The 22,968-nt window shown below is 38.6% G+C and overlaps 1 protein-coding gene across 3 annotated transcripts; it reads right to left on the bottom strand.

Annotated features, from left to right (window-relative positions):
• Positions 1-1,942: 1,942 nt before the first annotated feature.
• On the bottom strand, positions 1,943-20,860 carry LOC131777317 (mucin-like protein). 3 transcript variants are annotated; one of them, XM_066163422.1, is made up of 24 exons: positions 20,706-20,860; positions 17,094-17,399; positions 16,635-16,667; positions 16,366-16,392; positions 15,978-16,007; positions 15,471-15,616; positions 14,478-14,846; positions 13,739-13,839; positions 13,240-13,332; positions 12,538-13,127; positions 11,643-11,864; positions 10,977-11,306; positions 10,245-10,499; positions 9,464-9,657; positions 8,622-8,958; positions 7,705-7,830; positions 7,210-7,332; positions 6,573-6,695; positions 6,048-6,176; positions 5,806-5,934; positions 5,124-5,233; positions 4,629-4,744; positions 3,874-4,242; positions 1,943-3,298 (listed from the first exon to the last, which is right to left on the bottom strand). In XM_066163422.1, exons 1-24 carry the CDS (start codon positions 20,770-20,772, stop codon positions 3,169-3,171), a joined length of 4,455 nt encoding a protein of 1,484 aa, XP_066019519.1. In that variant the 5' UTR covers positions 20,773-20,860; the 3' UTR covers positions 1,943-3,168. The 3 variants fall into 3 exon arrangements, with proteins under 3 accessions (XP_066019519.1, XP_066019521.1, XP_066019520.1); XM_066163424.1 differs by lacking the exon at positions 20,706-20,860 and adding an exon at positions 19,339-19,447; XM_066163423.1 differs by lacking the exon at positions 15,978-16,007.
• Between the last annotated feature and the right edge of the window lie 2,108 nt (positions 20,861-22,968).

Below are 22,968 nucleotides of genomic sequence, written 5' to 3'. Positions count from 1 at the left end.
AAATCGTCACAATTTAGCTGGCAGACTGTCTAAAAGATAAGCTTATATATGAAGTCACACTACTGCCGCGGTTAAAGCGTACGCTGTCCATAAAGATGGTGTGATGATTCCTAAAGTAAGGGCGCTAACAAGAACACAGGCAAAAGGAAATAGCACAACCAAAATATGCTCACTATATACACTGCTGTCAATAAAGACTTCCTCGCTTTTAACTGGAATATTTAGTCTAGAAACTGACAAACTTGAGCTTCAATGTGTATCCTGTGTTGACTATAATTTTTCAGCATTTTATGATAGATCACTATCGTCGTGAAAAGTCAGAGAAAAATTCCTCCGAAACTTGCTGTTATAAATCTATTGATGGTAATCATCGGCCATACTGTTGGCACAAAAATTGAGGGTCGAGGTACTGTGACGATCTCGTTGTAACGCGCCTAATAGAGACGGTAAGGAATCTATCCACGCTTAAAGCGACAACAGTTATTCCTTATGTACCATTCGCGGACCAAGAGATGGACTCCATGATAACTCCTGGGATACAAGATAGACGAGAGTTCTAGGCGACTACACCGGACAAGTAAATGACAGTGAACGGTTCAGATACGAGACCGTTGATGAAGTCTGCACAGGCCAGACATAGGAGAAGAACGTTGCCAGGTGTGTGTGCAAAGAACGAGTCTTCTTTATCGTGGCAATCACTAATCCATTCAACAATACTGTTGGTACAACGAGGAAAGAAATAAATACGTATGAAAATATCTTCAGTGCATCTTGGAGTTTGGTATATCACAAAGATAAATTTTTGGTGCATCACAAAGATAAACTTTTCACGGTGTTAGATTAACTAAGAAACTTTGGAAATGCAGCCAAAGAAGGCTTAATGAGAAAAAACCATTGGGCAGCGTACTCTTTAAAAATACAAATCTTTGGCATCCTATTCCCGAACGTACTCGCTTCAACAACTTTGTGTTTTATTCACTTGACGAAATGTTATCCGTTTCTCTGATGCTGACCTGCCTGTACCCATATGATTGTCCGTGATCAAAGTCTAATGAAAGGAAGTCGTTACCGTGACTAGCTTACGTTATTCGTGCTGAACTTTTAATCGATATCATCATTTTAGTGAAAGGGGATAAACGTAAGCCTTACGGTGACCATAGACTTCAACGGATCAATACTGGTTGAGAAAATCATCTCCCACCAAAAAGGTCTTCCTAAGTTTAGGAAATGACCTTAGACAAAATTGTATGATCGGGATCGGGATTGGCTGGTATAAACCGTCGGGATTACGGGATTAAAAGAAAATTTTAGTCGGAATCGCGGGATTGAAGAACCCTATTGGGGACCTCATTGTTATGCACGCTAATAATATCTCAAAGGAGCCCTTGTTGCGCTAATTTGAGTCGGAATTTACATGTAAGAAAACGAATAGAAAGAAATATTTGTAAGCAGGGGACCCACTCCCTGAGGTGTGTATTAGTGAGGCCTCTACAAGCCATCAACTAATCTGCATTAATCGCCAACGAAACCTGAAATAATAAATTCTTCACCTGGGTAGACAAACACCTGTGAAGCAAAAAGAAAACCAAATGGGACGAAGTATGATTAAGGATCGTTAATGATGAAGTTATTAACTTTAAGCTAAATTTGTCAAATTCACAATGATAAGATATAACTTATTAAAAAATCTAAGAACGTTCCTCGTTTGATTGAAACGATGCATTAGAGGATTGGTGTTTTAAAGTAAAGAAACCATTTACAGCCCGCTTAACAGAATCGAAAAAAATTGCAACAAAGTTAACAACTACAAAAAAAACAAAGATTAGGAGTTGCAGGCGCTTAGCATAAGTTAGAAGTAAAACTGCAAAGGTCTATCTACGGGCTTCAGCACTTATGTTAGCGAGCTAAATTTCAAACATTCAAGATATCAATCAAATCCCCCCTTAATCAATACTGACTAAATCGACTTTTATTTGAAATATCTGAGTACAAGTCAATCGATCTATCAAAGAGCACAATCCTGACACCACTGATTCTGATCACCCCTGTTAAGTTTTTAAATATGTACCCAACCTATTTAGCTCCTCTGAGCTTGACCAACAAATTATAAATTCATGATCTCTTGGCTTGACACAAGTACTGCCTTGAGTTAAATTAAAAAATCAAATAAACCAACCCTTTTAAGACTATGATAGGTAGATAAATACGATCATTAAAAAGCTCCTATTTTATTTGAATCGACCGCTTCAGGTTGTCTAGCTTGGTTGAGTTGTTCCTGGCTCAAATATATTAATTCTTCAAAAGGGCATCGAGCCAGATTGAAATGTTGGAAAAAAAACGTGGTAAGCGATCGTTATCGTTTTCGCAGGCTCATTAAAATCTAGCGTGGAGTCTATTTGCCAGACTTGACGCTTGCTGTAAACTAGAAGACAACGGCGAGTTACGCTCTTCATAAACCCCAGATATGAGGAACGTAGGAGAAATCATAAGTGTGTTAAGAACCGGAAAACAGCTGAAATCATACTACAAATGTTTTTTGAAGAGGTTGAAACGGTTTAACCGAATAAAACTCGACCGAAATTTTGAACACATTATCTAGCGATGAAAATGGTCTCCATATGTAGAAACTACACCTCTGGCCTCGGGTTTTCACAGGCTGGATGGCGCTTTCCACCGCCGGATAAATCGCTAACCAGCTGATAAGTGTAATAAAACTTTTCATTTTAACTACTGCATGGCAATTTATCCAGTGGATAGCGTTATCCAGCCTTCGAACAACCGAGGCTCTACCTAAACCACTTTTAAAAAAGATTTCCAACCAGTTTTAAGATAAGATAGATATAAGGTAGTATGAAGAGCTCAAGGTGTAGTAAGATGTTGTTAAGTGATATGACACAATTATATTTTACAATCTTTCTTTCACGAGACGTGGTAAAACACATTTGTAAAATCGTTTTAGTTTCACGGGGTTCGCGTCAAATAATTTTATTTTTAGATACGTTCTGACAAGCGTTTACCATCATACGACTGAAATTGTGGTCTCTGATCTAAGGACTAATATTTTTCCCGAGTGAAAACTAAAGTTCCCTAGCACACGCACGGAAGAAAGCTGAGCGGTGACCAACTATAGGGTAATTTCTTTCTACATTTACGATAGAAAAAAGCGTTTCACTGGCTGGGTGCTGGTTCCAGGCTCTCTACAGACTGATGATAACTCTTCATGGCGATGTTTCCTCCAGGTGTGTCATCAACAACAGTAGGGATCACAACAGTTTTGTCCTTCCTCTTCCTCTTCAAACTAAAGTAAATAGATTGAAGAATAGCTTCACATTGATCATTCGAATCTCTTGATTTTCATTTGAATTCACGTGGTAAGGAGTCAAAGGAGGAAGTTGTTCCCCTTTAATGTGGTGCCTTTGTCTCAAGATCATACGGATCAGGCTCAAGACATAGCAGGGGTTATTGTGTTATGCCTCTGGGAGCGTACTTTGCCTTAAAGAGGCTCTTTAAAATCGTTATCATATAAAAGCACCGGAAAACTGTCTAGAAAGCTTGAAGAAATGCAAGGGGATTGACTGGCATCCCAATCTGGGGAAGAACTGATACACAATAATATAAATAATGGTAAAAATAACACCAATAATAATAATCATAATCATAATAATGATATCGACATCCCACGAGGCGGTTTGGAATGTTTGGTTTCTGGGAAGGAAGGAAAGCCCAAGAACTCCAAGAAAAACCCTCAGGAGCAAGGACAAGAACCAACAACAAACTCAACCCACATGTGACACCAGGTCTAGGATTCGAACCTGAGCCACAGATGTGGTTTGACCACAGGTTTTGACGCCAAAAAGTGTTATTTTGACTTACCATCTCCAAACGATAATGACAACGATGACGAGAAACACTCCTCCCACAATAACACCAATTATAATCCACTTCCATTCTTTTGCAGCCGGTTCTGCTGTTCCTAAAGTTGGCGAAAAGGTTGGTTCGCCAGGTTTAAACCACGCTTCTATACCAGATATATTTGCACCAATAGCTGCTTCAATCTCACTCTTGTGAATGACCATAATTTGAGCCAGTATTCTACGTGGTAGTGCTGACGCGTTGCTGACATATTGGCCAACAGGTTGCTGAACATAGAACGCTATGTAAAGGAGCCCGGATGAGTTTTTGGGGTAATCAGGCAAACGATGGATTTGATCTGTAGTGTAGAGATCAAAAAGGAGCGACCGTCTGGCAAAGAAGGACAAAAAATAATAAACAAAGTGTAAATATCTATTTTTTTTTTGTTACATTCAAGGACGGTTGAATTATAACAAGGTGCGAAGTAACTTATGAATACTCTACAACGCTAAACAAACAAAAACGCAGTACTTTCACATGTATTAAGATTCATTCTGAAAAGCAGCGTTGAGATTGGGCCTTTTGGTTTTCATTGGGGGGTGGGGGAAGGGGAAGACCGGAGAATCTGGATAAACTCCGTGACCCCCTTCAGTTAAGTTAGAACAAGGAGAAACACCAGACTCAATCTATTGTAATACGTGTCATGTACATGTATGGCGTGGAGACTTAGCGATTAACCTTCATTTGTACAGATTAATTTCTTTTAAAATGATCACCTGTTTCTTGTTGTTTCTTTTAGAGCACATCTTGTCCTGTTGTCACGACAGTATATGGTGGTGACAGAAGCCATCTTTTCCTTGAAATCCATGTCTGTCTTGAAATCCCATTTAAACTACAAACAGACCACGAAAACGTATCACTTTGGGGCTTAGTTATTATTTATCGTCAGGGAGGGGAGGGGGTTGAAATTAGGGGGGATCACATGGTTTTTAGGGGGGGACAGAGGGAGCCAGTCAGTCGCTCAAGAGTATAAAGGGGGGACTATAAGAAATTGACCGCCAGTATGGGGGGGAGGGGGAGAAGGTCATTACAATAAAGTGTAACCTAAGGAGGGGATCAGATTACTTAATTGTGACTTCCTCCCCAGGCAATAAAAAATAATTGGTCCCTAGGGATGTCAAGTTGCCTGCATGTTGGCGATTTCTTCAGCTTCATCATCTTCGATTGCATGAAATTCTCAAAAAGTCCATTGGTAATATGATTGTACTCACCCCATTTTTACGTTCAATTGAGAACTGGACGGCTTCCTCTTTTTCTTTGTTTGAAGGTCTGCGTGGTTTTTGTAACGCTGGCTTTGGAGCTGTCTCATTCTTCTCTAGACCTAGAAAGAAAATAATGGACAACATCCGATTACAAATACTGTATTTCCTAAAATAACTGTTCACACTCTTATAAGCGTTATCCGAACAAGCGCCCTCCCCCCACTTCCCCCTCCCTCTTCCCTTCATTTCTCGAATAGAAGGGATACGAAAAAAGCCGTTTCCACCGCCAATTTATTTATTACATTTTAAGCTTCAACTACATCGCAATTAGTTAAGTAGAATAATAAGTGCCCCCTTCGATTAAACGCTCTCCTTCCAATAGGTGACTCTCCTTTTAGCTTAAATTCCAGAGATCATAGAGTGAATATAACGTATGTCAAATAGCTCAAAGTTGGTACATAACCATTTCATCTACGTTTGCCTACGCCCCAGCATATCATGCGGTTTCATGGTTTCATAAAATCATATTCATTAGCACACTATTCAAGGCCATCTTACATAAAAATTGTCGAGGACTGGAATGAAATTTCATCCTCATTATTACAATTTCATTCAGTTCTCTGTTCAAGTTCGAATCCTAATCCTGATCCTGAATCAAGTTACAGAAAGACGCATTTTTTGCAGACTTTACCTCTGCATTTTCCGTTGATAAAGTACAAGTCTTGATCACATTCACACTTGTAAGAGCCACGAGTGTTTATGCATTTGTGAAACTCATCCGTGCAGTTGAACAAGCTCACGTCAAGGCACTCGTTAATATCTGATTAAAAAAGTACAAATAGCAATTAGAAATCAAAAGAAACATAAAAAAGTAAATCATAAACTGCTCCAATTAAACAGCTGTTTAATTTAAGCACAAGTTTTGTTATCAACCTTCACAATCGTAACCATCCTTGGCTATTTCAAATCCTTTTTCACAAGAGCAATTATAACTCCCTGGTGTATTTTTACAGATCTGACTGCAGCGATGACGGGGATTCGAAGGGTCGCATTCATTGATATCTGAAAATTGAAGTGAGTAGCAAAGACATTAAAAGATGGCCTTCTGGTTGATGAGATGATAGCAGAACTCAGATATACAGGTCGGGTGAGGATGACAAGAACAAAACTAACTCGAAGTAAGTAACGTCGGAGGTGTGAATGTGAAGTATAAGGTGTGTTATGCGAAGTGTGAAACGCAAGGTGCGAGGTAGAATAACCGGTGTGAAATGAGAAGTACCGTTTGCAACATTATTTTCCTTTCTTCTGACTGACCTTTGGGATTACTGTGATTTTTCTTTAACAACGCTCAGTTGAAAAGCGAAGGAAATCTTATATTTTTAACCTCTCTTGCTTGAACATTACGAGGAGTCAACTTTACCGCATATGTTTCGCTGTAAACTCAACATTTCTTAATACCTCTACAACTTTTGCCATCACTCTCCAGCTCATAATTAGCATAGCACGCGCATTTAAGTTCATCATTGTCCCCTTTGAAGCAAACATGTTGACAGCCATTGTCAGCAGAACAAGGGTTTTTGGCTGCATAAAAAAATAAGTCACATTGACATTAGATGGAATTATTTGTAAATATGATAAGAACTTGATAACGTGTCGTTTTCATTGATGAAATGAACAAATTAATTAGAAGTCCCTTTTCCCCATTTTAAAACAGTTTACATTTTCTTGCTAGCAGTTAAGTCTCTACGCCGTTTTACTGCTAAAGGCTTATATTACCCCTTTGAGACCCGCTAAAAAGAAAGGAAGTTGGCCTACGACCCAATTACTCATCCAGCTGCAACTCATTACGAGTATAGCAGGCCAACCCGTGATATTATTCCCAAATCTTCTTAGCGGTTCGCTGCCAACCATTTTTACTCCTGGGTGGAGAGAGGCACTTTTGAGAGTGGAATCACTACTCAAGAACACAACAAGTTGACTTGATTAGGTTTCGAACTTAGACCCTTGGATCAGAGACCCAGTGCGCGTTCCATCGGGTGGCTACGTTTCCCAAGGATGAAGCCAGTAATGTTTTCACAAACACTTTATTTCTCACCTACACACTTCTTTGGATCACTGGGATCAACTTGAAAATAATCGTCGCATGAACAGTTGTAACTTCCTCGTGTGTTGTTACACTTCTGCATACAATCGTTTGTTGGCAGGCATTCGTCAACATCTATAAGCAAATGAAAGAATATCTTTCACGTTGACCACAGCTGTACCTAACATTACGGTCTTTTTGAATAATGGACTAGAGAACACACAAACAGTAAACGCGTAAAAGTTTGAATAAGGTGAAAACCGTTCACACACTTAGAGGAACTCATGGTAACGTATAATGCGTAAGAAGTTCATCAGGGTTAATTGTAAGCCAGTTCCTGACTCCTCTTTCATAAAAAATCAATCGGAATCGGGAGAAAATTACTCCACAAAATTCAATTCCATCTCTGGGTCATGCGTATACCCAAGATAAAGCAGCACAGGACTTAAAGTAATTGAACAGGACTTGAAGTAATTGGACGGGAATTAAAGCAATTAGATGGCTTACCGTCACACGTGCCGCCATCAGCATTCAGTTTGTATCCGCTGTAACAATCACAGAAGTAGGAACCTGGCAGATTGACACAGAGCTGATCACAGTCAATCCTCGACTTATTTTGGCATTCGTCGATGTCTGAAAAATAGTGCTTAGCGTCAGTTAATCAGTAATGTACACCACTGGGTAAAAATTGTCTGAACGTTCAAGTTATCATTAACCCTTTACACCCTAAAATCAGTAAAGGTATTCTCCATACTGATCTCCGTACATTCACTAAGGTGCTGACAAGGAGAATTTGTATAACAATCAACAACTTCTTTACCTGCTGATAATTTTCTTAATTCTCATGACCTCACTGCATGATTCAAAGATGATATTATCAGGAGAAATTAGATGTTAGTCACTCATAGAGGTTAATCGTTCTTTTGGAGTCTTTGTGTGTAAGATAACGGATCATAAGGAATTCTCGACTTGGTTATCTGCAGGGTGTTGTATCCCCTGAAGTAAGTAATTTAAACTAGTGATTATTAAAGCAGTAGGTTACACTTTCTATGGGCTGACCAGAATCTTCCGAAGTGAAAGAACTAAGTCAAGATCTCGAGGGAACAGAAGAGAAGCCTATAACTAATGAGCCGAAGACCATTCCTTTATACGGTTAGGGTATTCTGTCAACATTCTGAGTACGATAGCTTCTTGACCAATCAGAGTCCCTATTTGAAATTCCACACAACGATAGCTATAGTAGTGAGGTTATTCGAAAGCAGAAGGCTTAAAATGCACAACGTCTTTCTTTCGCTAATCGCATATGATTCAACTTTGCCTCCGGAGGTTGCGAGATGTTTTCACGTGTGCTAGCGCGAGCAAGTCACTGAATTTATCTTTGTCCAGAATTCAACTTCATCCCTGGAAAAGGTGAAAGAACCCACCAGCACATTGAGCTCCATTTCCAGTGTATCCTGATGGACAGGGTCCACATTTATATCCACTGGAATTGGCTGGTGCAGGAAGATCAATGCACCTAACTCCCGCGTAACACGGCTGACCATTCATTTCGCAGGCGTCAATGTCGCTCTCGCAGAACCTTCCTGTGTATCCTCCCTGACATGCACAACCCTTGTATACAAACTTGCTGTCAGAGTTGGCTGAGTCACCCTCTTCTGGCTTTACGCACTGACCATCATGTTTACAGGCGCACATGTTAATAATTGGACTCCAACTGGCACTTGCGCCTTTGTCGTCAAAAGCAACGAAAGTAAGGTTGAACTGCAAAGGGAGATTTCAGACGGTATTAAGCTCTTATTCAAACGAGTAAGCTCCTATTAGAAAAATAACGTGGCAGAGACTCAGATAACCCGCGATCGCATGGAAAAGTTAGTTCCAAATTTTGAGGAGATTGAAACAAGGAATGCACCCTATTTCGCGTTTCAAATGCCAAGGCTTTAATAAGAGAAGTAAATTCAACTAATTTCTCGCACCTTCTGTGATGTTTGCATTTTAAAGCGCGATAAAATTCTTGAATTCCCTCACAGACGACTTTCCTCAGAACGGTACAAGAGCATAGTGTTAAGTTAAAGTGTAAAGAAACTATTGTTACACCAAATTGGCATGATTAGATCTATCTGACCAAGTAACCTATACGTTACGCTGCAAAATGAAGAATGACGGATTTTCTCGAAGCGAAAGGTAAAACTTTACGGACTGTATCAGATACTTTGATGAGATGATAAATATTTTCTATTTAAAAGAGAAAAAATGTTTGCAAGCATACCTTTCTTGATGTTGTAACACGCCAAGTGAAATATAACAAGTTACCAGTCTGGTTCCAAGTGGCCCCTTCAGGATTGTTAATCACGCGAAACGTAATCGTGTCATTATCGACAGCCCTGATGCTCAAGTGAACTGTATCACCAAGGGTCGCATTTATCGCGTTCGAAGCAGTCTCTATTTTGGGCGGGAAGTTGTCTGTGAAAAAGAAAAGTGAACGCCTAACAACTGAATGTAATCGTTAAATAAATGCTACAGATAAATTGGATCCGCATAAAAATCTATTAGAAGTTAATTCAAGAGGCTGAAAACAGAAACAAATTCTGATGGATTCTGATACTGTTCCGCAGTGTCGAGAATCCATAATGATTACAACATCTTTATGCAATATTGTCAACATTCAAACATTTTATCAATTTTAGCTCATTAAAAATGTTTCGATATAAAAAAACTACATTTGGAACACGGTTGTCTCCAAAAAGAAGTATCAGGTTGAAGTCTAATAGACAGCTTTTAAATTGTGTAAATAGGCGAAAAAAAGCAGCCTAAAGTCGATGCTTTTCATCTATGCGCTTTACACGCAAAAGGGAATATTACGCAAAATTCAAATATATGTCAAACATGATCTTGAAATCAGTTTTTGTTTTCAAGATAAAAATCTGTGCTTCTCAATACACACCTCTTACTAACCGAGTTGAGGTCTGTACTGTAAGTTACGACCGAGTTTTTTTTCTGATCGAATTTATGTTGCAAGCAGGAGATATATGACAAATTCAAATACTTACCAAGTTTGTTTGTCTCATTCACCAGCTGAATGCTGATATCTTTGGTTACCAAGCCAACAGACAAGTCGTTGGTGGAAGCCACGTCAAACAGACATTCGTGATCGTTTCCACATTGAGCTTCAGCTTTCTGTCTTAAACTGTCATTATGCCACGTGATGTTATCAGCAAACATAGGCTCAAAATCAGGTTTCGAAAAACTAGCCACGCTTTCATTGTCACCATATGTAAATAAAGATTGGGACTGGTTAATTTGCCCTGAAAAGAATAGCGTAGAAGACTTGTAATGAACTTGTAAGGTTGTAATGACTTTGTAATGCAACTAAGGCACATACGTTTTTGATAAGCGGATGGAGATAGTAAAATAATTTATCCGACTACTTCCGGTACGCATTAGGATCAACCGATCAACTGCCACATCTTATGGCTACAGACAAATGACATAAAATGAAAAAAATTTCTTGAGGAAAGATCTCTCAACTTTTGCGTCTTAGAAATGTCTGAGTTTAAATGCCTTGTATTATAACTGAGTTCGAGGTCCGTTCTGTAAGTTACGCTTAAATATATCCGAGCGGACAAAACGGGTTTCCATAAGTTGCAGTACGAGGTTAGTAAGATATTTAGTATATCTCTAGGTTCAAATAGAGGTGAAAGATTTCAATTCAAACAAACTTTTGAATTTAAGGGCTTCCCACTTACAAGGAAAAGCAAGAAAGCCTGTATGGGGATACTTACACTTAACACCGAACGAGAAATGAATTTCCCTTAATGAAAATGACTCCAAAACAGTCCCATCAGGACTTGTGAAGTCATCATCCGGGTTATCGTTCCACGTTCCCAACAGTCCTTTGGTGGTGTTTTTGAAATCCTCACCGAGACTCACAACAAACGACAACATTTCTTTCTTCACACAGAAGTTGACGGATGTTGTTGAGGGAAAGGAAACCTGTAAACAGTTTTTCTCTGGTATTGAAGCAAAGAGATTTCCACCGATTGCTATACTTTTGTTTGTTAGGTTGTTGTAGCCGTGGTAGAGTTGCCTGTCTAACAAAATGTCCAGTCCTCCTAAAAGTGAAGAATATGAAAGTCAAGCTGCGCCTTCACAAGTCCTAGAACTGCTTTCTACGGATGTTGGCGTTAATTTTTATCTAACACCACGTGTGAGATCATAACCTGCTAATCCTCCTCCTTATTGTATTTATTATTTTTTTTTATGTTATTAACTGGTAATTTTCAAATTGTTTAATAACATGTAAAATTCTGAGTCAGTGAGTAATGCATCAAAAAACCATCCAAACTCTCTCAAGGCAGATTTTAACCCTGCAGTGAACAATTTATTTACCAATTAAACGAGACATTCTTTTCTTGTAAGTTATGTAAAATGCATAACAGTATCCTTACCTTTAGGCTTTACCCGTATTTCGATTGTGCTGGTATTTTCTTCTTTAGCTGCGCCGGCTGAGAAAATAGTTGCTTTCGTGGTATTCCCTTGAGCAAGTTTTGTTCTGGCCTGAAGTTGGAATTGCCCCTCTTTTGCGTCCACCATGACGAACTCACCGAGACCATTGAAAGTATAGTTTCTATCATCCAATGTTTTAATGTGAGGATCACCCCAGAACCAACCTAAAAATGTAACAAAAAATTCTCAAAAACATACCGAAAGCAAATAGCGATGATGTTTTATTCCACGTATTAAAATATTTCGAATTAACGAGCTGTTGCTGGAAGGGAGAAAAAGTCAGTTACTTTTTGCTTTGTAAGTTTCGGGCCCTGATATAATCTTTTTCAAGGTTCCGTTGAATGCTAGAGATGGAACGCAGTTTTTCTGCAACTGTGCCAAAGTCGATTGTTATACCGACTGTCGTGACAAAGTATGAACTCAGGAAATAGTCGACGCCCTTCTTGTTAACAATCTTTCAACAACCAACGTGTGAGATCACATAACGGACCGGCGGTCTGGATATATTAGAAGCAGCTAGAACAAACAAACGATGAGACTCGACAGGGGAGCAGGGCTGGCGCAGTGGTGAGAGCGCTCGCCTCCCACCACTGTGGCCGGGGTTCGATTCCCGGACCTGATGTCACGTGTGATCTGGTATCACATATCGGTTGAGTTTGTTGTTGACTATCATCCATGCCCCAAGGGTTTTTCTCCAGTTCCTCCGGTTTTCCTCCCTCCAAAAAACATTCCAATTCCTCCCTCCAAAAACATTCCAATTCCAATTTGACCTAGAAACAGTGGACAAGAAGAACCCATGGTGGAATATCCATTGTCATTGCTAATTTATAAACTTACGTCTTGGTGGCGGCCTATACAAGGAGCAGTGATCAGACGGACGGTAGAAATAGAAATGCTCACACATATGTGTATCAACACAGCAAAACTGATAAGCCTGCCGGTCTGTGTACATTTCCTCCATCTCTTCAACCTGATTAAACCAGTCATCAACTGCTGTCACTTTAACGTGTCCGCCATCAGGAGGACCAACTTTGAGAGAGCCCCAGTCCTCCCAGGTAGTTGAGTAACAACACTGCTGTCTCACAGTAAAACCCCTGATATTACTATTCATTGGAAAGGGAATGAATTTGACACGCCTGGACTCGTAACACCAATCAGGCCAAGAGGACCACCAATCCCAAGAGAATCTTCCCCAATCTAACCAGGCTTGCCATTCCGTACAAGGACAGGCCATCCGCCAGTCTGAGCGTATCAGTTCATCGTACCTATCACGCATGTTTAATTCTCTTTGGCGCATACTCCAAGCCATGCACTTGTCTAGTGAGTCTTTTTCCATGCTGTTCTCGATCCTCCAGAAATATTTTCCAGGTGATCCCGTATTTCCTTTTTGTTTATCGAGATTATACATTCCAAACAAAGTTCCGGATCTAAAAAAACCAAAAAGTGTAAATCAATTTAAAAAAAAGATGTATTAGAAAGTTCGTATTTCAAGGAAAATGATTAAAGATCGTCATAGACCTCCTGATGCAATTTCCTCACCCTTCAATGTTCAAGTAATCCTGACCATCATTCCCTGCGTTCCACCCAGCAACAGGTAGACCATAGTAGCCAGTCCAGTAACGGTAATCAGAACTGTGAGGAAAAAAGGTGGTAGTGATGGTGATGATTATATTTAATAAGGCTATTTTGTAATTGAAGCCAATCTCAGCCTTCGTATCAGACGGTGTCGTGGGTACGTGGTGAAAATAAAGGCCCAGTTGCCTCGAAAACGAGTAGTGGAACTCTCTCAATTTTCTTTTCCAGACCTCTTGTGGCTCCTCGGCTCGACGATTCAAACAGCTCACAGAACCGCCGGCTTAGCCGTTTTTCGAACATGTTAGCCCTTGCGAAGCGAAAGTTTCTATGCAAGTCTTGGATTGCAAGATTTCAGAAGCTAACATTGCCTCGTTAAGTTTAAGAAAGGTTTATCATGGAAATTGTAAGTCATTACAATACACTGGAATTATATATTTCAAAATGGCTAAAAAAAGAAACTTACTGATCTGCAGGAACCACCCACTGAATACCATTATAAGGGTAATTGTACATCAAGAACGTATTAAATCCATTTGTTATTATAACTGCTTGAAATGTGTTGCTCTGAAAAAAAAAATTGAAACTTACATCAACTGACCTACTTACACTAAATAACAAAGAGATTTTTAGGAAGGGGAGAGATATGAAAATAATGCAATATGTATTACAAAAAAAGATATTGAAATCTACAGGAGAGAAATATTTCTCCTATTTCTTTGTTGCTGTTGGTTTCTTTGTGGTTTATATTTGCTAGTTTTATCAATCTATTTGTTTTTTCAATTTTTCATGAATATTTATTCGAAGCGCGTGAACTATAAAGAGTGAAAAATGGCTGGTCTCTCTAAGCCTGGACACTAGTGTGAACTGCATTGTAATCGTAATTAAGACTTCAAGTGAACAGCAGCTAGAATAATAAACAACTATTCACCGAAGTGGAGCTGACTAGTTGTGACATTTACCGCCCTGCAAAGCGGTGGAGTAAAATAGCACACAAATGTGATTTCAACTCATTTATTCCCGCAACGATTGCAATATTTAAGGGCGTAAACCCCGCGCGTGAATGTCCGGAGGTGAATAGCAAACAATATTTCAAATTGAATTTTGAGTAGACAATCATAGCGCGCCTTCGAAGCTATCCACTGTTTTAGTATGTAATAAGAATGAGTATGGACTAGTTTGATCAACCACACATATTTACTTACCCAGTGACAGTTTAACTCAATTTCCTGGTCTCCATAATAGTAATAGTAGTATGGATAATAGACGTACGGACAGAGATTCTCCCAAGTCACTACAAGGACCCAGGAGGCCTGAAAGTTGGAAAATCCTTCAATGTACTGCGTTACGTTTTTTGTAGCCATAGCAAGAGTATCTTTGGAACTTTCCTTATTTTCTTCGTATATTTGATAATACACCCTGGAATGTTTTTTTTTGAAGGCAAAGTAAGTATCAGTCGTCGCCCAGAAAGGTGCAATAACAGCCATATTTCTGAACCATCGGTAGATACCAAACTTCTGCGGCCACCACCAGCTCCACTCATAGTTCAGTTGGATTTTACCGTCGCGGCATATCTACAAGACAAAGAATGACGGAACACAATCAGGCAGCTCGATCAGAAAGCGGATAATCATATTTTTGCAGGTTGATTTTATACATTTGTACGTTATGATTATTTACAGATGTATGCAAACCCTAGAGTGTTCTCTAGCATTACACACGAATGGCAAATCTAATTCTTAAAGTACAGCCTTGAGATAACATTACATTGCTAACAAGTTAAAGCAAGTTTTCAATTGAGTGTTGAAACCCCAAAACCAAATTTTTCCCAGCGACTAAGCAGAACAAAGGGTTACATCATTATTGGCCAATGAGAACTCAGAGTGAAAGCAAGGAGACTGCTTGGCGTGCGGGAAAACGCAGATGACCAAGTCACGATTGTTAGTTAGTTTTGCATCTGATTGGTTGAGAGGATAGCGCGAGTTTTCTGGACCAATCAGTGAAAAGTTAAGTAAAATTGACGTTTACTAAACTTAGTTGAAGAAATTGAATTTTTTTATAGGTTTTATGGCTGGAAAATAAAGCAGCAAAGAAAAATATAACATTTTGCATGGAGTATATGATGCTTGTGGTACTAAGAAAATACAACGAGTACGACGATAACGTAACACATATGAAGATCATCGACAAGAACTTACATGCAGTTTATAATGTCTCCCCGAGAAGAAGGGGAATCCCTTCCAGTCTGTATTTATTCGTAAGCACCGCCGGGAGAAATAATACCGTGAATCGAGACGAAACTCGCTGTCATTCTGCTGAGGGCCAAACGGATACATGTTGCTCGCTTTGAATTGAAAAAGTAAACGAAAGAGTGAACTTCAAATAATAGAGCATTAGGGAGGTTTACCGTGTATACGCAGGTTCATTTCAACTCAATAGGGACTGGGAGAATTGTATTCAGGATAGTTATCAAACAAGAGATTATTCTAAATGACAAACTGGTTTTATTTAAGAGAGAAAGTGGTGATTCAATTAAATTTTCTGAAAAAGTGCAATTAGCTAATTCTTTCTAGACATGAAATTCATTTGCATTTATACACAGTTTAGTTACCGTTGCAAACCATTAAATTAAGGAGGCGCAACAAATACAAGGGAGAATATAGTAAAAACAAAAACTAATTATAGAAGAAACTATAACTGCTTACTATCAATAGGAGGGGCAGTCGGTTTAACAGCTGTTGAAAAATAAAGCACAACATAATATCTAAGAGCAAATGTCCATAAATAAACAGAAGTCAAAGCAAATTAAGTTACACCGTGCAGAATTTCTGCAGCACTTCACGTTACATCGTGCATAATTTCAGTATTATTGAGTTATATAGCACGCGAAGAGAAGATTTAGAGAGGATAAAAACTAGATTTAAAAATTGTATACCTGTGGATTTTGATATTTTGTAAATAGCTTGAGGCAAGATGTTATTCTAAATGGTTGTTATCTGTTTTTGTATATAGATCAGTTTTTTTTCGTGTTACCTCAAAAATTACCACTAACGTGATTTTTTTTGTTTTTATATTACTAATGACGGCACTTACTTGTAGCCGGCGGCTTTGTCGTGCGCGCTAAAAAATTAGGGAGAAATGGAAAAATATGCAATTACATGGCAATATAACTATCATAGGGCTTCAATACATTTTTAAATAGAACCATAGTATATTCGAACTTTTTTTCTAAATCCATTTCTCGCGCAAAAAGACTTTATGTGTTAAATTCCTGGCTTTTTGTTTTGTTTTGTTTTTTGTTTTTTTTCATTTCTAAGATTGTCTTTTGATTTATTTTTTCTGGTTTTGATGTCAGTACTTACGCCTCGGAGTTGTTCTTGTCGGACTTTGTGTTGCTAAAATACAAGGGAAAAAATTGTTAAGTTGAAAAATCTAAAAATTTTACATCGCGTAGACGCCATAACTTACTAGTTGAATGCATCATAATCGCGGGAACGGTGCGGCAATTTTTCAAATTGTAGCTCATAAGCTTCGGGTTAAAGTGCTGAGAAAAAACTGTCCAAATATATTTTATGCAACTCCCTGCACGCAGTCTTGGTGTAGAAATATGACTTTTATTGTAAAACAAGAACAGGCTGCCGAAAGTTTGTAACCCAAAACCCACAGTCTAACAAGTTACCTCAACCGGCTGTTTTATATTCTCTGAGATGGTGGGGTAATCCACCCCTCCCCCCTCCCTCCCCTCCTTCACGCTGCAATGACTGCAGGCTTTGAAAAGACAGAAATGTAAACATGACGGCTTAAAGAAATTTGATACTAACCCTCTGGCGCCGCCGATGACTGTGCAGGAATCATAAACGTTGGTAAAGGTGACTCACTGCTGTGTCGAGGACTGGTTGGTAATTTTGCAGAGGCTTTCATAACCACGGAAGCAGTCATAACCTGTTGAGGAGTTTGCCATCGTACAAGTGATAATGTAATATCAGAAGTCATCGAAGAAGTTGAAGAACCTTCCACAACCACAGAAGAAGTAAAAACGTGTTGAGTAGTTTGCAATTTTACAAGTGTCTTATTGGTAAGGGTCATAGAAGAAGTCACCAACTGGTAAGACGAATTCCATCCAGCAACTAAAAAAACACAAAGTTGAAGGGAAAATCAAAACCGATGACTTGAGTGGGTTTGGTTAGTAAAAAATCAAGCATGTAAAATGTATGGAGCAGTTCATTTTAACTAATTTTGACTTAAACTGCTGCACATTCGAAATGAAAGTTTCACCGCTGATCAGCTCGATTTCGAACGTTTCGAGCCAAATTGACATGACTTTACATGAATAGCCAAAAGAACACCTTCTTCGATCTCACTTACAAACCGAAAACAAGGCAATCTTAAAATTAAACTCCGCTTTTTTTATGGACTTACATCTGAACTCTAAAGAAACTGCTGTATTGCGTTGGCAGGTAAATATGCAGTGACTCAGGTTTACGCTCGAAACTTCAGCTTTTCGAAATTCCAGTTAATTAACAATTATCAACTAAAGTGGGTTATCAACTGAGTTGAGTAAGACAACTTGCCTATCCGAGATCGGATAATTATGCAATAAAGGGGTTAGTTTCTAAAGAAACTGCATGTGCTGCTGCGTCGGCTGAGAGGTTTCGAGCGAAAGGCTAAGAAAGGGAAGGGCTAACGCTCGAAATTTCACTGTTTAAGAAACCCTGAACGGTGGCCAATTTACATTATCAACCCAGTTGATCATACCCAATTTTCTTGTTGTTAAAAAATAGCTCTTAAGATTTTGGTTAAGCTCCTTTGGCCAGCCAATTGGAAAAAGATAGAAAGCTTTGGATGAAATTCCGTAATTTTACCCATGAATTCAAAATTTATTTTCATATGAAACATGACCTTTATGACACGCAACATTTTCTGACAGCCTTGAGAGGTTCCTGTCAGTAATTCGATCGGAGACGCTGTTAATGATAGTCTGATAAAAGTTTATTAGCATAGTCCGAGTTTTGAACTTAAATTTTAATTTGTATAAGACATCATTTGCCTCTTCTTCGTCTTACAGATATATTTTATCCGCCCTGTCTTACGTCATTTCTCAAGGCCTCCAATTAGTTCATGAATCGAAGACAAACAAAGTAAACCTCAAGTATTTTAATTTTCTGGCATAAAAAACACCGCAATACTAACAGTTGACTCTTTACGGTCATGATCTAACGAAACCGGTTCTACTAGAGAAATTTTATGTCAAAAACGTCAAAAAATAGTGTTTTGACTGTCGACTGGTCGATTTTTTTTCTTTGCTTATGTTCTGCCCAGCAGAATCACTTTACAGTTATAACTTGCGTTTATCTAATCAATGTAACATCTCTAAAATGGAATCGATCCATGCTTGTTGTTCTTGCAAAATCCCATAGTATTATATGAAATGAGAAATACATATACATATATATAGATATATAGGAAGTCTGTGTTTCGATTTTTCCGTAGCACAGTGTTCGATACGTAGAAGTGGAGCGCGATATATATTGAGATAGGGGGAAAAAAAGAGACTTTTCTTTCATCCCTAAAAGCCTGTTTCGTGATTACTCGCTCATCAGGGGATTTTATTTATCTTTGATGAAATCCCCTGGTGATATATACATCTTTTTTTTTCGCGACATAAAAGATTACGTATCGCAAAAGAACTTATCACAATTTGCTATGCACACTCCAGTAACACACTTTTGCGTAATTTAGTTCGTCGATCGACCAAATAGCAAACGCCGCAGCTTCTGAAAAAAACCAACTTTAAAATGTGTTCTCTCCTTTTTATACGAACCGTTGTCTGTTTCTTCGTTTTAACGGCTCCTAAAACTCGGCTGTTTTGAACAATCTTATGTCTTCAAACGCTATTCTCACAGTACAAGAAGTTGACACCTCTATAACTCGATTACAGAAGCGTTTCTTGACGCCATCTTTGATTGACATGTTGCAAGCCTGTCTAGCAACCTTAAACCAAGACGTTTTTCAACGAATTTAACACACGTAGACCTAGAATTTAGTTTGGCGAGAAGGTTGACTTACCTTTATGGAAAATAATGAAAAGAATCAAAACACAACTTGGGCTTTGCCTCATATTCTCGTTAGGACACACCGCTTTGAAAATGATTTATTTTTCCTGTCAAATGAAGGGTCTTGACATTTCCTCACTATAAATTTGCATGACCACGCGAACTACAAACCAGGGCCGAGTTGTTCAAAGCTGGGTTAAGATAACCTGGGGTTAAAGTGAAATTTTATTTCAGATCTGAAAGCTTGAAGAGAAAATTCAGTTTACTTCTTTTTGACTACAATTTGATAATTGAATGCTATAAAAATATTGGGTAAAATTATTCCAAAATGGCTTTTGAACAGAGAAATATAGAAACCTGGATTAAGATTTAACCCTGGGTTACTGCTAATTAGCCTTTGAACAACTGGGCCCAGGTTACTAGGCAACTTTGAAGGTTTCTTGACAATATGTCAAAAAAACTGTATTTGAAAACAATTTTTCAGCCGCCGTTTTCAGTTGAAAATGCGTGAAAACAAAAAATACAAGCAGTTGTCTGATTTATTCAATAGAAAGCAGTAAAGTTACGAGACTTGTATACCTTGGTGACAACACAATGTTTGTGAATGAGCGTCTGTTTATGAATACTTCCGTCTTTTCTGAGAAACCGACGCACCCTGTTTTCTGTCACTTATGGCTAAGAACGGTAGGTTTGACGTGTTTTGGCGTTTGCGAAAGATCTCAGCAGGATGTATGTCGTATGATAGTCACAGCTTCCTCCGTTTTATCACCGGCTACCTAAACTCGATATAAGATTACATCTGTACTCTGTACCCTGTACAATATTTATGGCGCGTAATATTTATGTCACGCGTATTTCTTTGTCTTCGAGGTATTTCGGAACTGAAGATGGGTTTTCCGGAAAGGTCCTCGCTGGATTCCGTTCTTTTGACGAGAGGGGTGGGTTGGGATGAGTCCGCCTATTCGATTAATTTTACTGGCCCGATACTTCGGATCAGACGATCGATAGTTTCGTTCAAATTCGTCTCCGAGTCCGTGAGAAAGGTCAGATACACAAATAGAATAACAAAACTCCAAGGCCGGTAACAGAAGAAAAAACCGACAATGAGCGTGTCTTGAGTATTTGCAGTACATGTGTTTTCAATTCCGTTCCAAAGCAACTGGTTTTTAAAACATTGGGCAAAATATTTACCGCGACCCGTCAATAAAAATGTGTGCTTGTATCAGCTAGGTGAGCAAGAGTAGAAGTCGCTTTGAGCCAGCTACGTTCTCTGTCGAATGCGGAAGTCGTTCATACAAGCATTTCATTTATCTCATGTCTGACCACTGCCAAAAGGTAAAGAATTCTTAGGTTAGCCAAATATACGTAAAGATCACCTACCTCGATTTAAAATTGCGAGTAAAAGTATAGCATGAAAAGTTCTCTGCATGTTGCGATCGTGATACATTGCAGTTCGGATTGCTTCCACAAAATTAATTTGTTTGACGGTTAATCTGACCTCACGTACACAGGTAAGAAAGCCGGTTGGTTCAAGTTTCAGTAGACAAAGGATTACGACAATTGGTTGTTGATGACAGCCAGTTGTTATCAAATTCATCTGAAACGCTAAATCACTGCTACTTCAGGCATGGGATTTTGAATAATTTTATCGGGAGGGGGGGGGCACATTGTTATTACTTAGGGAGGGGTGAGAGACGGACTATTACTACGCAGCGAAGGGTGGGAGGTGGTTGTAATAGTAAACGCTGCTGGTGAATGGAGCTTTTAATCAATCATACAAATTGTTTCAATCGGTTTTTCGACTGACCTTTTTTTTTTTTTTTTTTTTTTATTTTGTCATGCGAATGCAAAACTGCCACCTAAACACTATCAGCACTGAGGGAGGGGTGGGAGGCACAGTGTTATTACTTAGGGAGGGGTGAGAGACGGACTATTACTACGCAGCGAAGGGTGGGAGGTGGTTGTAATAGTAAACGCTGTTGGTGAATGGAGCTTTTAATCAATCATACAAATTGTTTTAATCGGTTTTTCGACTGACCTTTTTTTTTTTTTTTTTTTTTATTTTGTCATGCGAATGCAAAACTGCCACCTAAACACTGGACTTTCATCCTCATTGAAAATATCGCGTCTACGATCCTCCACTGTTGAGTTATGCGTGTGGCTTTTAACTGAATAGAGTTGTGCACCATCAGTTGCTTCACGTTTCCCTTTGTGTATACAGTATATGATTACTAAATTTCTCTATCTTCCTTTTGTCATTGACCCTATCAGACAAGATCACGGAATTTCCGGTCCTTAGCCTTTAAGTTTTCATATGCGCTATCGCAATTTTAATCTTTATACATTTAATATTGTATATCATTATCATATATATATTATCATTGTTGGTACAATCGTACAAAGCAATCTTCTCTCTTCTCAGTTACACAGTTTTCCCCTTTTTGATACAATAAACCCACGCTTGAGTGTCATGTAACGCATTGCATTTCGCACATTGATGATTAAAACAGCCCAGCTTCAGCGCTAGATGATTTTTCAAATAACAAGTTTGCCTTTTATGGCTTAAGGGCACAATTTTTTTCACATAGCCACTGCATTTTTCATTAAATCCACACAAGTGCAAATTAAATAATTACCTTTTTCGAATATTACAGATTTCTAATTCACAAATGAAGTATTTCCCTTTCGCAAATTACCGATTTGATTTAATCTCACAAATAAAACTTTTTCATTTTGCTTCGTTTCGCAAATCAGGGTTATCTCATGGTTAACATGACCCCTCATTTGACAAGTCGTATAAGGGAAAGGTTTGTGGAGCACGCCCATTCTTCCGTTTTTTATCTTTTTTTTCGCTTAAACGAGCGTTCATTAGTATGCATTAATTAGCGGCTTAAATAATCCAAATTGTAGGAAGAGATTAATTCTCACGTTTTGTTTTTATAATATATACAAGGTGCAGACGGAAAAGTTATCGTTGCCAATTTCCTCACAGCCCACACACTTAAACTTTATTTGTGCAATTCGGTTTTTTTCTAATTTTTGCACAATGTCTTGATTTGGCCTGCATTTAGCAGATACTTATCACTCTGACTGTTTGCAGAAATTGGAAAGAGATTTCGTTCCCTCTCGAGTCATTGGAAAACATCGAGGTCGTTTTTTCATTGTCTCTAAGAGGGCTTTCTGTAATTTGCGATACAAAACAGATTGACAGAATTTTATTTGTGACATTAACTCAAATCGGTAATTTGCAAAAGGGCAATACTTCATTTATGAATTAGAAATCTGTAATTTTTAAAAAAAGGTAATTGTGTTGTCTGCACTTGTGTGGATTTAATGAATCAGTGCATCGGCTATGTGACAGAAAAATTGCGTCCTTAAGCCATGAAAGGCAAACCTAATATTTAAAAAATTATCCAACGTTGAAGTTATGCTGTTTTAATCATCAATGTACGAAGTGGAATGCGTGACATGACTTTAACATTCCATGGCCATGGGAACGAGGTTGGGGTCCAACGGTCCAGTCCATATTCTATCCTATGCCACTACTTCAAGAGGTTTGAATATTTTGCAAGAGCTTTAATTTAAATGTAGACTTTCAGTGTTTCAAGGGAAATTTTTTTTTTTGGAGGTTTGAGATGAGTAA

The sequence above is a fragment of the Pocillopora verrucosa genome, chromosome 3, assembly GCF_036669915.1.
Source record: "Pocillopora verrucosa isolate sample1 chromosome 3, ASM3666991v2, whole genome shotgun sequence".
In the NCBI taxonomy this organism is placed as follows: domain Eukaryota; kingdom Metazoa; phylum Cnidaria; class Anthozoa; order Scleractinia; family Pocilloporidae; genus Pocillopora; species Pocillopora verrucosa.
The sequence above is the reverse complement of the archived record's forward strand: the minus strand, read 5'-3'. Positions and strand labels throughout refer to the sequence as shown.

What these genes read in the sequence shown, in the direction of transcription:
- LOC131777317 (XM_066163422.1), bottom strand. Translation starts at nt 20,772, where the DNA reads ATGTATCACGATCGCAACATGCAGAGAACTTTTCATGCTATACTTTTA. An exon ending in TGATGGCAAAAGTTGTAGAG is followed by an intron (nt 6,177 to 6,572) that starts GTATTAAGAAAT and finishes TTCAATTTTCAG; the next exon opens with ATATCAATGAATGCGACCCT. An exon ending in GGATGGTTACGATTGTGAAG is followed by an intron (nt 5,935 to 6,047) that starts GTTGATAACAAA and finishes TTTTTTAATCAG; the next exon opens with ATATTAACGAGTGCCTTGAC.